General features: G+C 51.7%; 2 protein-coding genes across 3 annotated transcripts in view; one reads left to right on the top strand and one right to left on the bottom strand.

The window, feature by feature from the left end:
- The window catches only part of ZNRF1 (zinc and ring finger 1, E3 ubiquitin protein ligase), a 94,151-nt gene extending 91,207 nt beyond the window's left edge, over positions 1 to 2,944 (top strand). The window contains exon 5 of the mRNA XM_012730709.1: positions 2 to 2,944. The gene's annotated coding sequence lies outside the window, so the exon portion shown is untranslated. The remainder of the gene's footprint in view (position 1) is intronic.
- Positions 2,945 to 3,301: 357 nt separating this feature from the next.
- LDHD (lactate dehydrogenase D) lies at positions 3,302 to 7,920 on the bottom strand. Of its 2 annotated transcripts, none has more exons than XM_012730436.1 (11): positions 7,834 to 7,920; positions 7,037 to 7,149; positions 6,661 to 6,814; positions 6,301 to 6,442; positions 6,018 to 6,177; positions 5,519 to 5,718; positions 5,298 to 5,426; positions 5,079 to 5,206; positions 4,536 to 4,626; positions 4,317 to 4,428; positions 3,302 to 4,217 (listed from the first exon to the last, which is right to left on the bottom strand). In XM_012730436.1, exons 1-11 carry the CDS (start codon positions 7,903 to 7,905, stop codon positions 4,052 to 4,054), a joined length of 1,467 nt encoding a protein of 488 aa, XP_012585890.1. In that variant the 5' UTR covers positions 7,906 to 7,920; the 3' UTR covers positions 3,302 to 4,051. The 2 variants fall into 2 exon arrangements, with proteins under 2 accessions (XP_012585890.1, XP_004690436.1); XM_004690379.2 differs by having other exon boundaries at positions 6,661 to 6,802.
- Positions 7,921 to 15,780: the final 7,860 nt, after the last annotated feature.

The raw sequence follows: 15,780 nt of genomic DNA, 5'->3' as shown, positions 1-15,780 counted from the left end.
GATTGCTGTCTGCTGCCAGCTAGAACCCACTCAGTGACAGAAACAGCCGAGACAGGTTCTCGCCGCAAGTTCTGATGGCCGGGAGCAGACACCACGGTCTCCTCGTGCCCGGCGCCCATCGGCCCTCTTCGTCACCAACCGCCTGGCCTTGGTTTTTCTCCCACTTTCCTGACTTGGTTTTGCACTTTCCTCCCCTTGGGACCCTGATATCTTGACTTCATTGCCAAAAACAACCACCCATCAAGGACCTTCTCCCCTGCCATTCTCGTGTCTTCTCCCTTCTTTCCTCCTGGTTCTGGTCAGTTCAGAGGACGTAACAATCACAAGTGTCCTGCAAAAATGCCTGAACATTTTTCTTAGACCCTTGTGGATTTTTGTTTTCCAGAAAACTTAAACAAAAAAACGTACTAAAGGAACATGTACAGCTACCCGTTTTCAGGCGCTCTGTTTGAGAACATTTTAGCCATTGATGTTCACATGTGGCATCAGCCCCATGCAAGATAGGTTTCTGTATTTATATATTAAAACACACACACACATACAACCTTATAAAACTGTTTAAAAATGTTCAAAGCTTGGGGAAAAAGCTTTCTTCATTAGTCAAGGTGTTTTGATATGGTATTAAAATAATGTCTAATAAAAGCTGCACCGTGTGACTTTATTTTAATGAAGTACTGTTACACAATCAAGCCATGGGGTGGAAGGCCCATCCCCACCCCCTCACCTACCTCCTTCACCTTCCTTCAGGCTCCTGCTCTGGGCTACAGGTGTGTGAAGGGTTCTCATCTCTGGCTAGGGGGAAGGAGGCAGGTCAGACCCAAGACCTACAGGTTTACTGATCCTCTCAAGCATGGACACCATCTGCTATCACCAGTGGAGTGTTTGTGATGAAATTCTTCTGGAAAGATCTGCAGGGGCGAAGAGTGCAGCCATTGGAGGCTGCAAGGATGTGGGTTCTTCTAGGTATTCACCCCAAGGGCCCCCCCCCCTTTCAACTTCAGCTCCCCGTCCCACGGCCTGCCCTGCCTGTTGCTCAGCTCACATCTCAGTGCTGACTCATGGCATGCTCCCTGGAGGCCCTGGTTTGGGGCTGCGCCAGCTCAGAGCCCTTGAACTAGAACCTGCCACTCAGGACTCACAGGAGTTGGCAGACCTCGGCTGGCGAGAAAGCTCAGGGCAGGGGCCAGTGGTGCGTGCCCAGCCTCTGTCCCTGTGCCAGACAGGCTCCGAGTGGCATTCCAGAGCCTTCTGCAGAGCCTGTGAAGGAAAGCTCTAGAGGGAGAAGACCACATCTGCTTGGCCCTATCCCCTCAGACCTGCTCAGTGCTGTTGCTTCAGTGGGCTCTGACCCCTCCAGGCTCTGGCTTGATCGTCCTCCATCACATGCTGCCTGAAGCACCTGCGCTCCAAGGGTGTTGCAGACTGGTGAGCAGAGGTGAGCTGGGCATGTTCAGAGAGATTTTGAAGGAGAGTTTGTGGGGCCTGTCCCACCACCTGGGGTGCAGACCCCAGGGATGACAGTCTGTGCACCAAGAACATGGGCTCCAAACTGCCTCCAGGCGGGCTCCTCTACTTGGACACGTTCTTGGGGAAACGACTTCATCTCAACTTCAGACTCCTCACTTGTGAAGTGGGGACAAAGTCACGCAGCAGCTCAGAGGTCACCATGAGAAACAGATCTGCCCAGAAGCCCCTGGCACACACGTAGCAGGCTCCCTCGATGCTTTGTCACCGCAAAAAGCACTGTTCTATTCGCAGTACCTCCCGCTTCTGCCTGGCAACTGTGTCTCCCTGTTCTATATTTAAGTCCTCCAGCAAAGCTAGCCCTGAAGCTCTCCTTGCCTGACCCCTGGGCTGTAGACAGAGGCCTGTGTGCCCACCTCGGTGGCCTAGACCCAGCAGCCTTGAGTGAACCGAGTGGTCATGATCTGGGCGGGGCCGGGCAGGAGCCCACGCTGGGTGCTATTCCAAGCTCCTGGGGCTGGTGCTTATCCCAACCCGCGTGACTTCCACTCCACCTGGCACGCTGCAGCCCCCTGCTGGTTGCCGCAGCCTCTGGATTCACACTCAAATTGCCAGCTCTTGGGAAGGGGTGGGATATGGGTTTGTCCAGGACTCCCAGGTGGAACTGGAATGCCATCCTCCACCCACGCGCCCCTCTGAGCTTGCTTTTCCTGGGAGCGGGGAGAGTCCGTATGAGTGAGGAGATGGGTTCCACCCGCCCCTCTGCAAAGGCCAGCACCCACCGCTGTCCTTCCTGGATAAAAGCACCTCATGAAGACCATTTACCTAATAGCCACTTAATGGTGTTGAGTCTTTAGGAGAATGTCCTTATCCTTAGGAGGTAGATACTGAACTACATAGTGAATGACATCAAGAAATGCGGAACTTAATTCCAAATGGTGCCCCCAAAAGTACACACACAAAACATGTAAAGCAAAACTATTCATTGTTAAATCTTCAGTAGCTGGTATTTCAGTGAACAGTGAGTGTACTTGTTCTTTCAATTCTGTATGTTTGGAATTTTTCCTAATAAAAAATTGTGGGGAAACGGCTATTTGCTGAGCGCCTACTAGTTGCCAGGCATTGGAGGGGGGATGGAGGAGAACCCTGCCTAGGAGGGGAGGACCTGTGCCCCAGGGCTTGGGAAGGGGGAAGGCGGCTTGTGGAAGGGCAGGCCCTGGTGAGCTCAGTCCATGGAGTGGAATGCTGGGGACCACCAGATGGGTCACGGCTGGGGGAGTTGGGGAGGGAGCTTGTGAGAACTACCCCATGCCACCCTGTGCCACAGCTGCACTTGTGGGGTGGGGAGAAATGTGTTCCCCAGAGACGTGTCCTCAAGGCACAGCAGTTCCACAGAGGAGTATGACAGGAAATTAACAGGGCTCTCTTCCCAGGGCCTGTCTGCCCAGCTGGTGGGACGACATGTGGAGGGGCTAACAGGGTGGGCTGGGAAGGGGCTTGGAGGTGGCTGGGAGAATGGGCATAAGGCCAGGTGGAGGTACTGCTGGCTCCCCTGCAGTGCAGCCCAGCGCCTGTCCTCCTCCAGGAGCAGAGGCTGGGTGTGAGGAAAATGGGCCTGCTTGATCCGTTCCTGGAACCAACCAGAGGTGGATTGACTCCCAGAATGCCAGGCCTCACCCCAGTCTTGGGAAGTGGGTGTTGAGGCCAAGATCTGCCTGCCATGACCAAAGCGTGCCCAGACCCAGGCGTCTCTGACCAGAGCAGCTGTGGCGTCTTGAGTTTCATGGTGTCGGGCGCCCTCTTGTGGGTTTAGGGGGGAATAACTGTCAAGTACTCTAGATGAGTGACTAGCCAGGAGAGAGCCCAAGCCTTGAGCTGGCCCTGAGGTGCACAGATCCTGAGTGGTGGCAAAAATAGCTGGTAATGTAAGACATCACACCATGGAGCGATGGTACAAGGAGAATAACTGCACTTTCATTTTCAATGATTGGCAGGTAGCAGCTGCTTGAAGAACACATTCTGAGTGTTCTATGGTCCAATTCAGAACTTGGCCCAGGACCAAGTTCTGAAGCCGTGGAGGCACTCATGGGGTGGGGGTGGGGGGTTGGTAGTTGGCACAGGAGCCTGTTTCCTGAAAGTGGTCTGCCTTCTGAAGCCCCTTTCCGCTCCCCCCGCCCCCATCCTTTCACTGCACTAAGTTAGAGGATGGACCAGGGATACCTCCCAGGCAACCTGGAGGAACCAGAGCAGCACAGGTCATTCACAGATGCTATCTCTTCATCTCCAGACAGCTGCAAATGGGGTTCAGGTTTATTGAGGGCCCAAAGAGCAGCCCTATACACATAACATGGAGGGCAGGAGTGTTCTGTCACCTGGCAGGTGGGATGGGGCTAAAGATGCTGGGGCCCTCAGGCTTTGTCCTGGTGAGTGGGGGTGGGGGGTAGGGAGAGGCTGGGGTTGCTAGATACGGAAAGGTGGCTGGAAATCCTGGTGGGCTGGGCCAGGTAGAGCCAATCAGTGGCATGAAGAAAGTTCCTCTTCAGAACAGGAGGTGCCTTTGGAACCTTGTCCAAGCGCTCAGAGCTCCTTACAGCACCTTGCCTGGGTTCATGAGGCCCCGGGGATCCAGCATGGCCTTGAGCTGCTGCATGGTCTCAACACCTACAGCACCCACCTCCTCCTGCAGCAGCTGCCGCTTGCCCAGCCCGATGCCATGTTCCCCAGTACACGTCCCGTGGAGTGCCAGTGCCCGCCTAGGGGCAGAGAAGAAGAGCTCCTCAGTGGAGGGTGGGGGACGCTCTTCCCACTTCCTGCAACATTTCCCCCCACTGCCACTCCCAGGCTCTGCTGACCTGCCCAGCTGTTTTGCAAAGGCCTCGACCCTGTGGAGCTCCTCAACATCCTCTGGGTCTACCAGCAGGATGCAGTGGAAATTGCCATCGCCCACGTGCCCAACAATGGTTCCTGGGGACACAGAGGACAGAGATGTCTCTCACAGCCCAGCCCTCCTCCAGCTGGTGGGCCCCAGTACCTCCCCTACCCCCACCCCTCTCCAGCAGGAGGCAGCACACCTGTAATTCCAGAGGCCTTCAGGTCCTCCTTGGCCTGCACCAGGATCTCTGGCAGCCGGGAGATGGGTACACACACATCAGTGGAATAGCCCTGGGTCAGGGACAGGCTTGAGAGATTCCGCCTTCACCATCCCTGCACCCCCTGCCACTCCAGTAGGTAAGGAGCTACTGTAGTCAAGGCTAAGAAGGACTTTCACCTTGTTCCCCAACCATACTACCTGTAGGGCTCCCCAGCACCTCCACTACAGGGCTCTTGCACTTGCTGCCTGGAGCCCAAGCTCCCCTAGTGACTGGCATCACCCCTCTCCAGGAAGCTTCCCTGGAGGCTACGAGCACAGCGCTGCACCTGCTCCATTCCTGAGCCCATGGTCCACTTGCCCTCTAGATTGTCCCGGGTAATGAGTAACAGCGGGTGGGGACAGTCCTGCCTGCTGCAGGCTCAACCAACTGCTTGGATAGTGAGGTTGGGGAAATGGAACTGTAGTGTTGGAGAAAAGATCCCTGGGCTCACCTCAGGCTCACTTCCACCCCGACCAGTCTTACTTTGCTGCCGGGCCGCAGGGCCAGGGTTGAGTACCAGGCGTTGTGCCTTGCTGTCCAGAGCCGGCTTCGCTCCTCAGCCTCCTTGGCCCAGGAGAAATGGAAGGCTCCATTATGCTGGGTGATCTCTTCTGCGGGGGACCAGGGTTGACACGATCCTACTCCCGGATAGCCTGCACCCCACCTCCCCACCAGCACCTGCACCCCCAGCACCCAGCACACCTGTCCGCTTCAGCTGCTCTTTTAGCGCCTGCTCTGAACCATGGAACTCCAGGAAGAGCGTGGGTGCCACGGAGCAGTTCAGCTTGCTGTACTTGTTGCAGGCGTCCATCATGACATCGTCTAAGAACTCTGGGACCAAGGAGAGGGAAGGACAAGTGAGGCCTGGCCTTCCAAGGGGCCCTCACCCAGGGAGCTCACCTAGACCGCCGGGGGTGGCTCACCAATGCGGGCCACAGGCACTGCAGCCTGGAGGATGTGTACCGTGCTGTCCACGGCTGCCTGGACAGTGGGGAATGTACAGGTGGCGACCACGGTGGCCTCGGGGGCAGGGTGCAGGCGCAGGGTGGCTGCTGTGATGAGTCCAAGTGTCCCCTCAGAGCCCACAAAGAGCCCGGTAAGGTTGTAGCCAGCGGCGCTCTTCCTGGATACATAAGACCGGTGAGTGCCCAAAGATTGCAGGTCAGAGGCCCGGAGCGCTGTGCCTGGGATCTGAGCGCGCCCCCAGCTCTTGGCACCGTAGCTGCCTGCTCCAAGGCCCAAGCCAACTCACACAGAAAGAACAAACACCAGAAAGGTCCCATGGGGCCCTTTAAGGTCCAGTCCCCGATCCTAGAAGCTCCCACAGCCATGGTTGGTAGGGGGCACTCCTGAGAAACTGGGGGAGGAGACCCCCCAGAAGTGGTGGGGCCAAGCAGGACGCTCACCGGAAGTGACGCTCACCGGAAGTGACGGCCGAGCCCCGCGGTGTGGAGCAGTCGCCCATCTGGCAGCACCACCTCCAGATTCAGGACGTTGTCCCGCATGGTGCCATAGCGCACAGCGTTGGTGCCCGAAGCAGAGGTGGCTGCCATGCCGCAGAGGGACGCGTCTGCTCCCGGGTCTGGGGGGCAAAGGGCAGCCTGGGGCGAGCGCCCCAAGAAGGAGGGTGCCCTTCAAGGCCCAGCAACGGCCCTGCCACCAGAGAACCCGCGGGCCCAGGGAAAGCCCCCGGAGTCCGGCGTACCCACGGGAAACCAGAGGCCGCTGTCCCGCAGGTGGCTGTTGAGGGCTTTGCGCGTGACGCCGGGCTCCACCACCACGGAGAAGTCTTCTGGATTCAGCTCCAGGATTCGGCCCATGCGGGTCAAGTTGATGCAGACACCACCCTGGCGGGAGGGGTGCCAAGGGTCCTACTGACCCGGGCCTCCTAGCAGTGTGCAGGCACAGGACCCACCACAGCGCCAGCCTCCCACAGCCAGAAGAACCCGGGGGTGGCAGGTGAGGAGGGCTGGGCTTGCCCACGGAGCTGTGTGTGGTGGGGGTCGCAGCCTCAGATGTGACAGTGCAGGGCCACCAGAGCCTGGCGGGGGAGGGGCCACCCTACCTGCACAGCGCAGACTCCACCCTCAAGCCCGGTGCCTGTGCCAAACGGGATGATGGGCACACCCTGGTCATAGCATAGGGCTGCCAGCCGGCTGACCTGTTCCGAATTCTGGGGCCACACCACGGCGTCCGGAGGTTGGCACCTAGAACCAGACCTTTGGCAAATTAGGGGTGCATGGTAGCCTCTGGGCCAGCTCCAGCTTCAAGGAGCCTGAGGGTGTTGTGGAACCTGGAGCAGGGGGTGAGAACATCCTTCAAAAAGGGTGTGGAGAGGTAAAGAGTACCAGCGCACCCCAAAACTGCTGGGTGGGGAAGAGGATAATGCAGAACCTTAAGGAGCCTCTGACTGGAAAGGGGGACCTAGGAACTCCCCCTACCTGTGCATTGACTCGTCGTGCCCATGCTGCTCTCGGACAGCAACCGCAGTAGACACGTGGGGGCTCCCCACAATTTCCCTCAGAGCCTCTACAAAGCCCTTGCTGAGTTCTCTCTATAGAAGACAGATACATTCCTGGGGTCACTGAAAGATCCCGGGGCCACAGCCCTGCCCATGTGGTAGAAGGGAGGAGTGGGGCTGGTGAGACAGAACACACAACAGGACGCCCCCCACCCCAGGCTTTGGCACACCCCATATCCAGGAATGCCCCTTTCCCAAACAGAATCATTGGAGTCTGTTTTTCACTTCAGAAAATCCCTACCTGGATGAAAAATAAAAGCTGCAGTCACCCTACAAAAAGGATGTCAGTGGGGTTCTATATAGTAGGCAGCCCTGCCTGAGCCTCTTGAAAGGCTGAAAGGAAAACCAGGAAAAGCTCCACTGTCCACCAGCCAAGGCTGCCCCCACCCCCACTCCAGGGCAGGGGGCAGGCACAGGGCTCTTTGCAGGAGCGCGAAGGCCAGCAAGCCAGCAGGGTGGCTAGAACCCAGATCCTTACCTCCAGGAATTCTTTGAAAACATATGTTATTATTTGGGAGCCCCTGGGGGGCGCTGCAGACCCCACACCTTTTATTGCACACTCTGCAGCCTCACTTGTGGGATCTGTGCGGCCCTCACTCGCTCAATCCCACACTAGACACAGGGTGAGCCAGTGAGCCTCAGCTCAAGGTCACACAGCGCTGGGGCAGCACCGAGCCTGGTGGGAACTTGGTGTCGGGGGCCCCCCAGCCTACCTACCTGCACCCCCTTGGAGCAGTAGCTCCTCCAGGGGACTAGCCCCCAGGTAGCAGCCCGTAGCAAGAAGGCCATAGCTGGGCAACTGAACAGTCTGGAGGACTGGAGGTGGTACCCCCCCCACCCCCTGTGGGCTGTGCTGGGTGGAGCCTGCTTAAGGTAGTGCAGCCTTAAGGTGGCTCTGCCAGACCACGCTGAGTCAGGTAGCCTAGTGGGCACCAGGGTCTGCACTTCTAAATGAGAGGTGGGGGCTACTTGAAACAAAGGAAAATAGGATAAGAGCCACTTTCTGGCTTCACGCTCTTCAGGGACTTCCCGTGGTTTTTCAAACAAACAAGTGCTGACTCCTTGCCGAGATCTTAAAGGCCCAGCCAGTTTTCCCACCCCTTCTTCCTTGCACTCCGAACACCCGCCCCCCCCACCCCCAGCTTCCCTCCCAGTTCCTGTAAATACTGAATTACAGCCGGCGGCTCTGTGTCTTGGCTCATACCCCTCTGCCTGGAAAGGTGCCTGCCTTCCACTTGGCTAGTTCTTTCTCAGCCTGCACCTCAGCTCCAGGGTCAAGGTGTAGACAACACTCAGGACTCTGAGGAGGGGAGCACAGGGAGGCCCTTTGGGGATGGAATGGAGTATGGGAAATGAAGCAAGCCAGGAAAACTTCCTGGAAGAGGAGAGCTAAGGTTGAGCAGCAGATAGGTGAAGGAAAAGCCCTACCTGTTCCTTCCATCTCCATCTCCTACCCCCCCCTCCCGTGGGCAGAACCCCAGAACCATCCCAGAGTGATAGGATCCCAGAGCTGTTCCAAGCTCAGTTTTCCTCCCACAGCAAATTTGAAAGTGCACATTATTAACATCATTGAGAAAAGAGCTATTTAAAGCTTTGCTATTCTTTTTTTTTTTTTAAGATTTATTTATTTGTGCATACAGAACTGGGATACAGGCCAGAGGCTCAGGGGTGGTGAGAAGCTTCACCAGAGACAGAGTGGGGAGCAGAACAGACAGATCTACGAAGTACACTGCTGAGGAGAGCAGCGGGCGGGTCAGGAGAGGTCTGCCTCGCCATGTGGTCACCTGGGGCAGGTGGGGATCGAACTCATGCTGAAGTGGCTTTCGCTGTGCCACCAGGGAGGGCCTAAAGCTTTGTTATTCTTAAAAACAAAAACAAACAAACAAAAACCTGGCCCTCATCCACTCCTGGGTTCTGGGTAAGACAGTCACGGTGCCCACAAGACCTCAAGTTACTGTGTGGCCAGAGATAGCCAACGCGTCATGGCCTGCATTCGGTCTGCCCCGCCAATCATAACGGGCAGGTCCAAAGCCATCTGAACCGGGACTCGAGCTGAGTCAGAGGGCGAGGTAAGCTGGGTGAGTTGAGCTCCAGCACCCCCACCAGCTGGGCTGGCACCTCTCTCAGCTCATACCTATGCCATAAGGGGGCATGCTCATGACCAGCTGATAGAAGAGTGAGTTCCAGCTTGACTCATGAAAGGTTGGTTCAGTCTGAGGGTGTAAGCTGAAAACGGGACTGCTGCTACACTGCAGCCGCACTCAGGTAGCCCTGAAGTCCTCCTCATTGCAGTCAGACACCTGGTCATCCCCTTTTGTAGGAAAATGTAGTGGCCTAGGAGTAGAAGGTTTATGGACTCCATGGAGGTGGTGAGAGGCTTAATGGAGGATGGGCCCAGGGGCAAGCACAGAGGGAGCTGCATGTCATGTGTGAGTGAGAGTAAACAGAGTAAATGGCATGATTTGGCCACTTGGCATGGGCCTGCCAGGACCGCCCCAGGCTTGTGCGGGCTAGAAGCTAATACCGGGCTGGCCAGCGTGGGCGCCAGCTCACCAAGGCTGACCTTGCTAGTGCCCCTGCTGCACAGACCGACACTGAATGCACGTGATGCCCTTGCCTTCTGGAGTCCAGCAGCCGCTGGGGTCAAGTTAAGTTGGGCCCTTCCACTCTGGAAGGGAAGCACTTGATCTGTTAAAAAAAAAAAATTATTTTTACTTATTTATGCATAAAAGAACAGAGGTGCAGGGGGTAAAAGGACTCATGAGAGACAGAACAGGGAGCAGACCAGGCAGAGTGACTGAAATACACTGCCGAAGGAAGCAACAGGTGAGACGGGAGAGGTGGGCTTCACCATGTGCTCCCTGGCCGGGGATCGAACTCAGGCCGGCCACAGTGGCTGGTGATAGCTTGATAGTGCTGAGAATTAACCCTCGTGCCATCAGGGAGGCCCCAGGAAGCGCTATCTTGGTTGAAATGAGTATAACACCTGTTATGGGTGTGCCTCGGCCTCTGCCTGCCTGGCCCCAGCCAGCACCATCGTCTGACGCTGACTAAGTGTTTGATCACCACATAACATCCCCTCAAGCCACGCAACCTACTGCTTTCGCAGAAGAGGTGCAGTAGTGGAAAGTGATTACAGAGTCACTTGTGCACTTGACCTTCCAGAGGCGACCACCTGACAGAACTATTGAGGGAACAGCTTTTGGAACCTACAGCTTCGGTACTAGCTTAGAGATGCATCTGGTCAAGCATAGGACCAGGACTTTCGTGTGAATAACAAAGGGTGAGTATACAGATTCTTACTAACTTTGTACTTTGAAAAGATTTTAGTCTTACAGAAAAGTTACAAAAGTAGTATAGGTTGTTCCAACACATCCTTCAGTTAGTTTTCTCCAATGGTCATGTTGTGGACACAGTTATCAAAACTAAAAATTGGTAAAACATTAATTGGTCTAGCTGGAGAATTGGTACAGTTATTAAACTACAAATCTTATTTCACTAGAGTAGTCAAAGTCCAAAAAACTAACAGTATCAAATGCTGACAAATACACAGAGTAACAGGAACTCTCATTCCTTGCTGTGGGAATGCAGAGTGGTACAGTCCCTTTGGAAGACAATTTGGCAGCTTCTTACAAAGCTAAGCATACTTTTACCATATGATCCAGCAATCACATTCCTAGACATTTACCCAAGTGAATTGAAAACTTATGCCTATTCAAAAACCTACATGCAAATGTTTATATCAGCTTATTCATAGTTTCCCAAACTAGAGACAGCCAAGATGTTCTTCCAAAGAACATCAACTATATAATTGGATAAACCAACTATATATATATAGTTCATTCATGCAGTGGAATATTAGTCAACTAAAAAAAGAAATGAGCTATCCAGTCTTGAAGAGATATGGAGGAACCTTAAATACGTAAAGATGTCAATGTGAAAGAGTTACATACTATGTATGGGATGCCAACCTTGTGACATTATGGAAACGAAAAAAAGTAGGGAGACGACAAAAATACCAGTGGGTGGCCAGGGGTTTGAGGTGGTAAAAATATTCTCTGTGAAACTATAATGGTGGATATATAACATGGATTTTTTTCAAAGCCTATGGAATGCTTCATTTCAACACTATTTACAATAGCAAAGTTATGGAAACAATCTAAACACCCAACAACAGCAGCAGATTAAGATGTGGATATAATTGGGTAAACCATTATATGTGTAATTGTATGTGTATGTATAATTGGTATACAAACACAATGGAAAATTTCTCAACTATAAAGAAGGATGAACCCTGCCATTTGTGACAACATGGACGGAATGAAATAAGCCGGGAGAAGACAAATAGTTCTACACATATGTAGAGAAACAAAACAAAGGAACTGACAAAACTAAAGACCCCAAAACAAAACCTAGAAATATGGCTGCAGGATTAAGGCTGCTGGAGGAGGGGGGGGGCCAAAGTCCAGGGTTAAGGACTCTGGGTATCCTGTGCTGGGTGTGGTCGGGTGACATACATCCAAGGAAGTGTGAATCTTGACTCATACACAGTGCTGTAAACCAGCGTTGTCTCAATAAAGAAAAAAAATGTATTAAAAAAAACTTATAGAATTTTACAACATCAGGTATGAACCTAGTACAGGAAATATTTAAGGAATCATTTAGTAAATTGGTGGATTCCAGTAAAGAATGCAGAGACAGCCCTCCTCTGGGATGCTGCCCAGGTGTCTGTCTTTCGTCCTCATTCACTGCTTCCTGCAGAGGCCTATGAGGGCCACTTCTCCCCACTGGAAGGTGTTTGCTCCACCTGTTTTATGGGAGCTAAAAAGATACATGGCAAAGGGCCCTCCCTCTGGTGCAACAGCAACGGGTTAGAGCACAGCGCTATGAAGCCATCGTGGCCACTTTAGCAAGAGTTCAATCCCTGCCCGAGAGGTGACCCACATGGCACGGCAGACTTCTCCTGACCCACCCGCTGCTCCCCTCAGCAGTGTACTTTGTCAATCTGCCTGTTCTGCTCCCTACTCTGTCTCTGGTGAATCCTCTCACCCACCACCTCTCTAGCCTGTACCCAGTTCTGTAAACATAAATAAATAAATCTTTAAAAAAATTTTTATTTATTTATGCATACTAAACTGGGGTACAGGCCAGAGGTGCCAGTGGGGGACACGGTGAGAGCATTCACCAGAGACAGTAGAAAACAGAGCAGGTGGATCGACTGAAATAATGCTGCGGAGGGGAGCAGCAGGCGAGACAGGAGAGGTCTGCCGCGCCATGTGGGTCAGCTCCCTGGCGGGGGTCAAACTGCTGCAGTGGCTGCAAGAGCTTCATAGTGCTGGGCTTTTACCCCTGGCGCCACTAGCGACCCCCACCCCCGTCTTTTCCCCATTTTATGGTCATAACTGCTCTGTTGTAGTCTGTTTGCTGGTATGTATGTGGATTTATTTTTGAGCTTTCAGTTCTGTTCCATTGATCCATGTCTCTATTTTTGTGCCAGTCCGTGTTGTTGTCAAGTTTGTGCCAATTCGTATTTATAGTCTAGTTTGAGGTCAGGTAGCTTGACAGCTCCATTGCTGCCCTTTTTCCCTCAGGTTTCCTGTGTTTTTTTTGTTTGTTTGCTTTGTTTTTTTTGTTTTTGCAATTCGAGGCCTTTTGTGGTTCCATATAAATTTCATTTTTTTTAAGATTTATTTATTTATGTATACAGAACTGGGGTACAGGCCAGAGGTGCAGGGGTGGTAAGAGGATTCACCAGAGACAGAGTGGGGAGCAGAACAGGCAGATCCACTGAAATACACTGTGAAGGGGAGAGCGGGGGTGACAGGAGAGGTGGGCTGGCTATTTGGGTCACTTCTGGGGCCAGGTATCAAACTCGCACTGAAGCACTGGTGGATGGCTTGTGGTGCTGTGTCCTAACCTTTTGCGCCACCAGTGAGGGCCCAAATTTCAATGTTTTTTAAAAAAGTAAGGGTTGGTATTTTGATAGGGATTGCATTAAATTTGTGTATCATTTTAGGCCAGATAATCATTTTGATGATAGTGATTCTCCAATCAGTGAACATGGGACTGATCTACTTGTTCACTCTCTCATGCCTTTGGGTTCCTGTGGGAGCACCTTGGAGTTCAAGTCGCAGAGGTGGCCACCCTCCTGTGGGTGCTGAGCCGGCGCTAGCCAGCTCTGAGGGCACTCAGCGGGCAGAACCACAAGCTGATGATATTTGTAGTTTGGTGTCAGATGTCCTTAAACCTTGCTCCAGTCATTCATTCATTTCCCATCTGTACCAAGCACAGTGTTGAGAAGGCAGAGATCTGTGAGAAGTTCCTGCATACCTGGGGGACAGGCGGAGTGTGGGGAGATGCTGGGGTGAACTCTTTCTAAGCCATTTGACATGTAAAAAGAAATCGTGCAGACTTTCTACTTTGTAATTCTGCCATGAGAAAAATTGACTGAAGGGCACTTCCAAGAGTCACAAATGAGAAGGAAAAACTATGATTAGGTATCATTCCTTTTCGTCATATCACGTATATAAGATGGAGGAGGGAGGTCAACTTGCTGGGACCAGATGGAGCAGTGTAGTCAGACTAAAAATATCCTAGGAGAAGAGACCCACTGGCAGTATTCTTAATGGATTCTTGGAGTCATAATATGGAGTTTATGGAACCTGATATATGATTAAGGAAACTTTTAAAAAAATAATATAATAGTTTATTTTTACATCATTTTGTGCATTTTTCCATCTCAGTTGTAATCCCCGTGGGCTTCCCATCACCAAATCACCTGTGTGCCATCACCATAGTCCAGTGCATTTATGGAGACTTTTTTTTTTTAAGATTTATTTATTTTTTATTTATGCGTATAAGAACTGGGGTACAGGCCAGACGTGTGTGGTGGCTGGGGGGAGGGAGGTGACAGCATTCACCAGAGACAGAGTGGGGTGCAGAACAGGTCGATCTTCTGAAACACACTGCTGAGGGGAGCAGCGGGTGAGACAGGAGAGGTCTGCTGCACCATGTGGGTCAGCTCCCTGGCCCAGGATTGAACTCATGCTGCAGTGGCTACAGATAGCTTCATAATGCTGCGCATTAACCCCATATGCTACCAGGGAGGCCTTGATTATAGAATCTTGACTAAACCCTCACCTGCCCAGTAAAGACTTCACTATCCACCCTTTCCATAGATGCAGCAGTTCTGATAGGACCCTCTGAACTGCACCTCACATGCTATATACATTTCTTAGGGTGTTTTGGTTCCATCTACCCCCAGTAGAAGGTAGACTCATGGGGTGCTGCTGCTTGCTCCCAGCTGTGCCTTGACACAGATGCTGACAAACCTTGATGGCAGCTGAGTGAAAGGAGCAGAAAACAAAGAGGTTTGGGGAGAGACCTAAAATCTGCCGTCAGGTTCCACAGAAAAAAATCAGTCATTGTAAGACCTGGCAAAGAGTAGGGAATCAGTGTTAATTGGTCAAAATTCTTCTTTTACATTAACCTCAGCTTCAAAGTCCAAATAAAGGAACAGTAAACTGAGCCTTACAACTTTAGGTCATCAGTTAAATTCAAAACACATAGAGCTACAGAATAAGCAGTATTTTCAACAAACAAATGACAAAGAAAAAATAAAAGAAATGGAGGAAAATAAAAGAAATCCCTTTGTATTAAAGGCCATCACTAGCAGGCCCCAGACTCATTTGGGTCTCCGTGTTAAAAACCTGAAATGTGTGTGCAACTATGAAAAGAATTTGGAAATATGAATACAACTGTAGAGTTGAATACTATTAAGGAAATAGTGTTCCGTTATGGCCATCCTTGTTTTTCACATAGAATTTCTTCCCTCCACAGTGTGACGTCACATAGCTTTCCCACCGCCAAAGCACCCAATATTCACCTGTGTTAGTGGCACACAGACTGCGATCTGCAGACCCCTGGGGATTGAGACTTTTGGAGGATTCCAGAGGACAAGGTTATTTGAATAGTAATATTTAGATACTTTTTTCTGACTTCATTGAGTTGACATTGTGCACTGATATGGTGCAAAAGAAGTAGGTGAGGGAAGCTGCTGGTGGCACTGCGAGAGGCCAGGCCGGGCACCGAGCTGCACTGATAGTCATTGTACTCTGCAGTCAGACCTTTGCACAAAAATTAATGTTAGCTTCACTTAGAATAAATTTTATGAATTAGTCATACTAAATCTCAGCCTTGGAGCGCATGCCGTTTTGGTATTCTATCTAGAGCAGGAGTTGTGCACAAGACACTGTCTCACACAGAAACACGATGGTTGCCTCTTGAAAATTGTGCAGTTGTGTGAGTTGTGAACTGAGCAAGCTACTTTTTGCTTGAAACACAACTTGCATTTGAACGACTGTCAGTCGAACCAAGTCTGGGTGTTTGGCAAACATTTTGTCAAAAAATGGGTGAAGTGAACTGTCACTTTTAGGAAAACAGCTGACTGTATTTATTGCCCAGTGGAAAGATGAGCTTTCAAGCAAAGATTAGAATTTGGCAAAAACCTGTAGCTGCTTCCCAATGTCTATGCCTTTGGGGAGACCTGTGGTAATATTGTTGGTGGTATTGTTTGACCCTGTAGGATTAAATGTGTCAATGGGTAAAAGACTTGTATGACTCAGTGAAGCAGTAGTTTTATTTTTACATCATTTTGTACATTTT

Source organism: Condylura cristata, unplaced genomic scaffold, assembly GCF_000260355.1.
Source record: "Condylura cristata isolate star-nosed mole 26May11 unplaced genomic scaffold, ConCri1.0 scaffold00028, whole genome shotgun sequence".
Taxonomy (NCBI): domain Eukaryota; kingdom Metazoa; phylum Chordata; class Mammalia; order Eulipotyphla; family Talpidae; genus Condylura; species Condylura cristata.
This window is presented reverse-complemented; position numbering and strand designations above follow the sequence as displayed.

Bases quoted from the DNA above. Each gene is read 5' to 3' on its own strand.
- LDHD (XM_012730436.1), bottom strand. From the start codon at position 7,905: ATGGCCTTCTTGCTACGGGCTGCTACCTGGGGGCTAGTCCCCTGGAGG. The intron at 7,150-7,833 runs GTAGGTAGGCTG...TGTCTTCTATAG, and splicing joins ACTGCTCCAAGGGGGTGCAG to AGAGAACTCAGCAAGGGCTT. The intron at 4,218-4,316 runs GTCAGCAGAGCC...CTCTGCCCCTAG, and splicing joins TTTGCAAAACAGCTGGGCAG to GCGGGCACTGGCACTCCACG.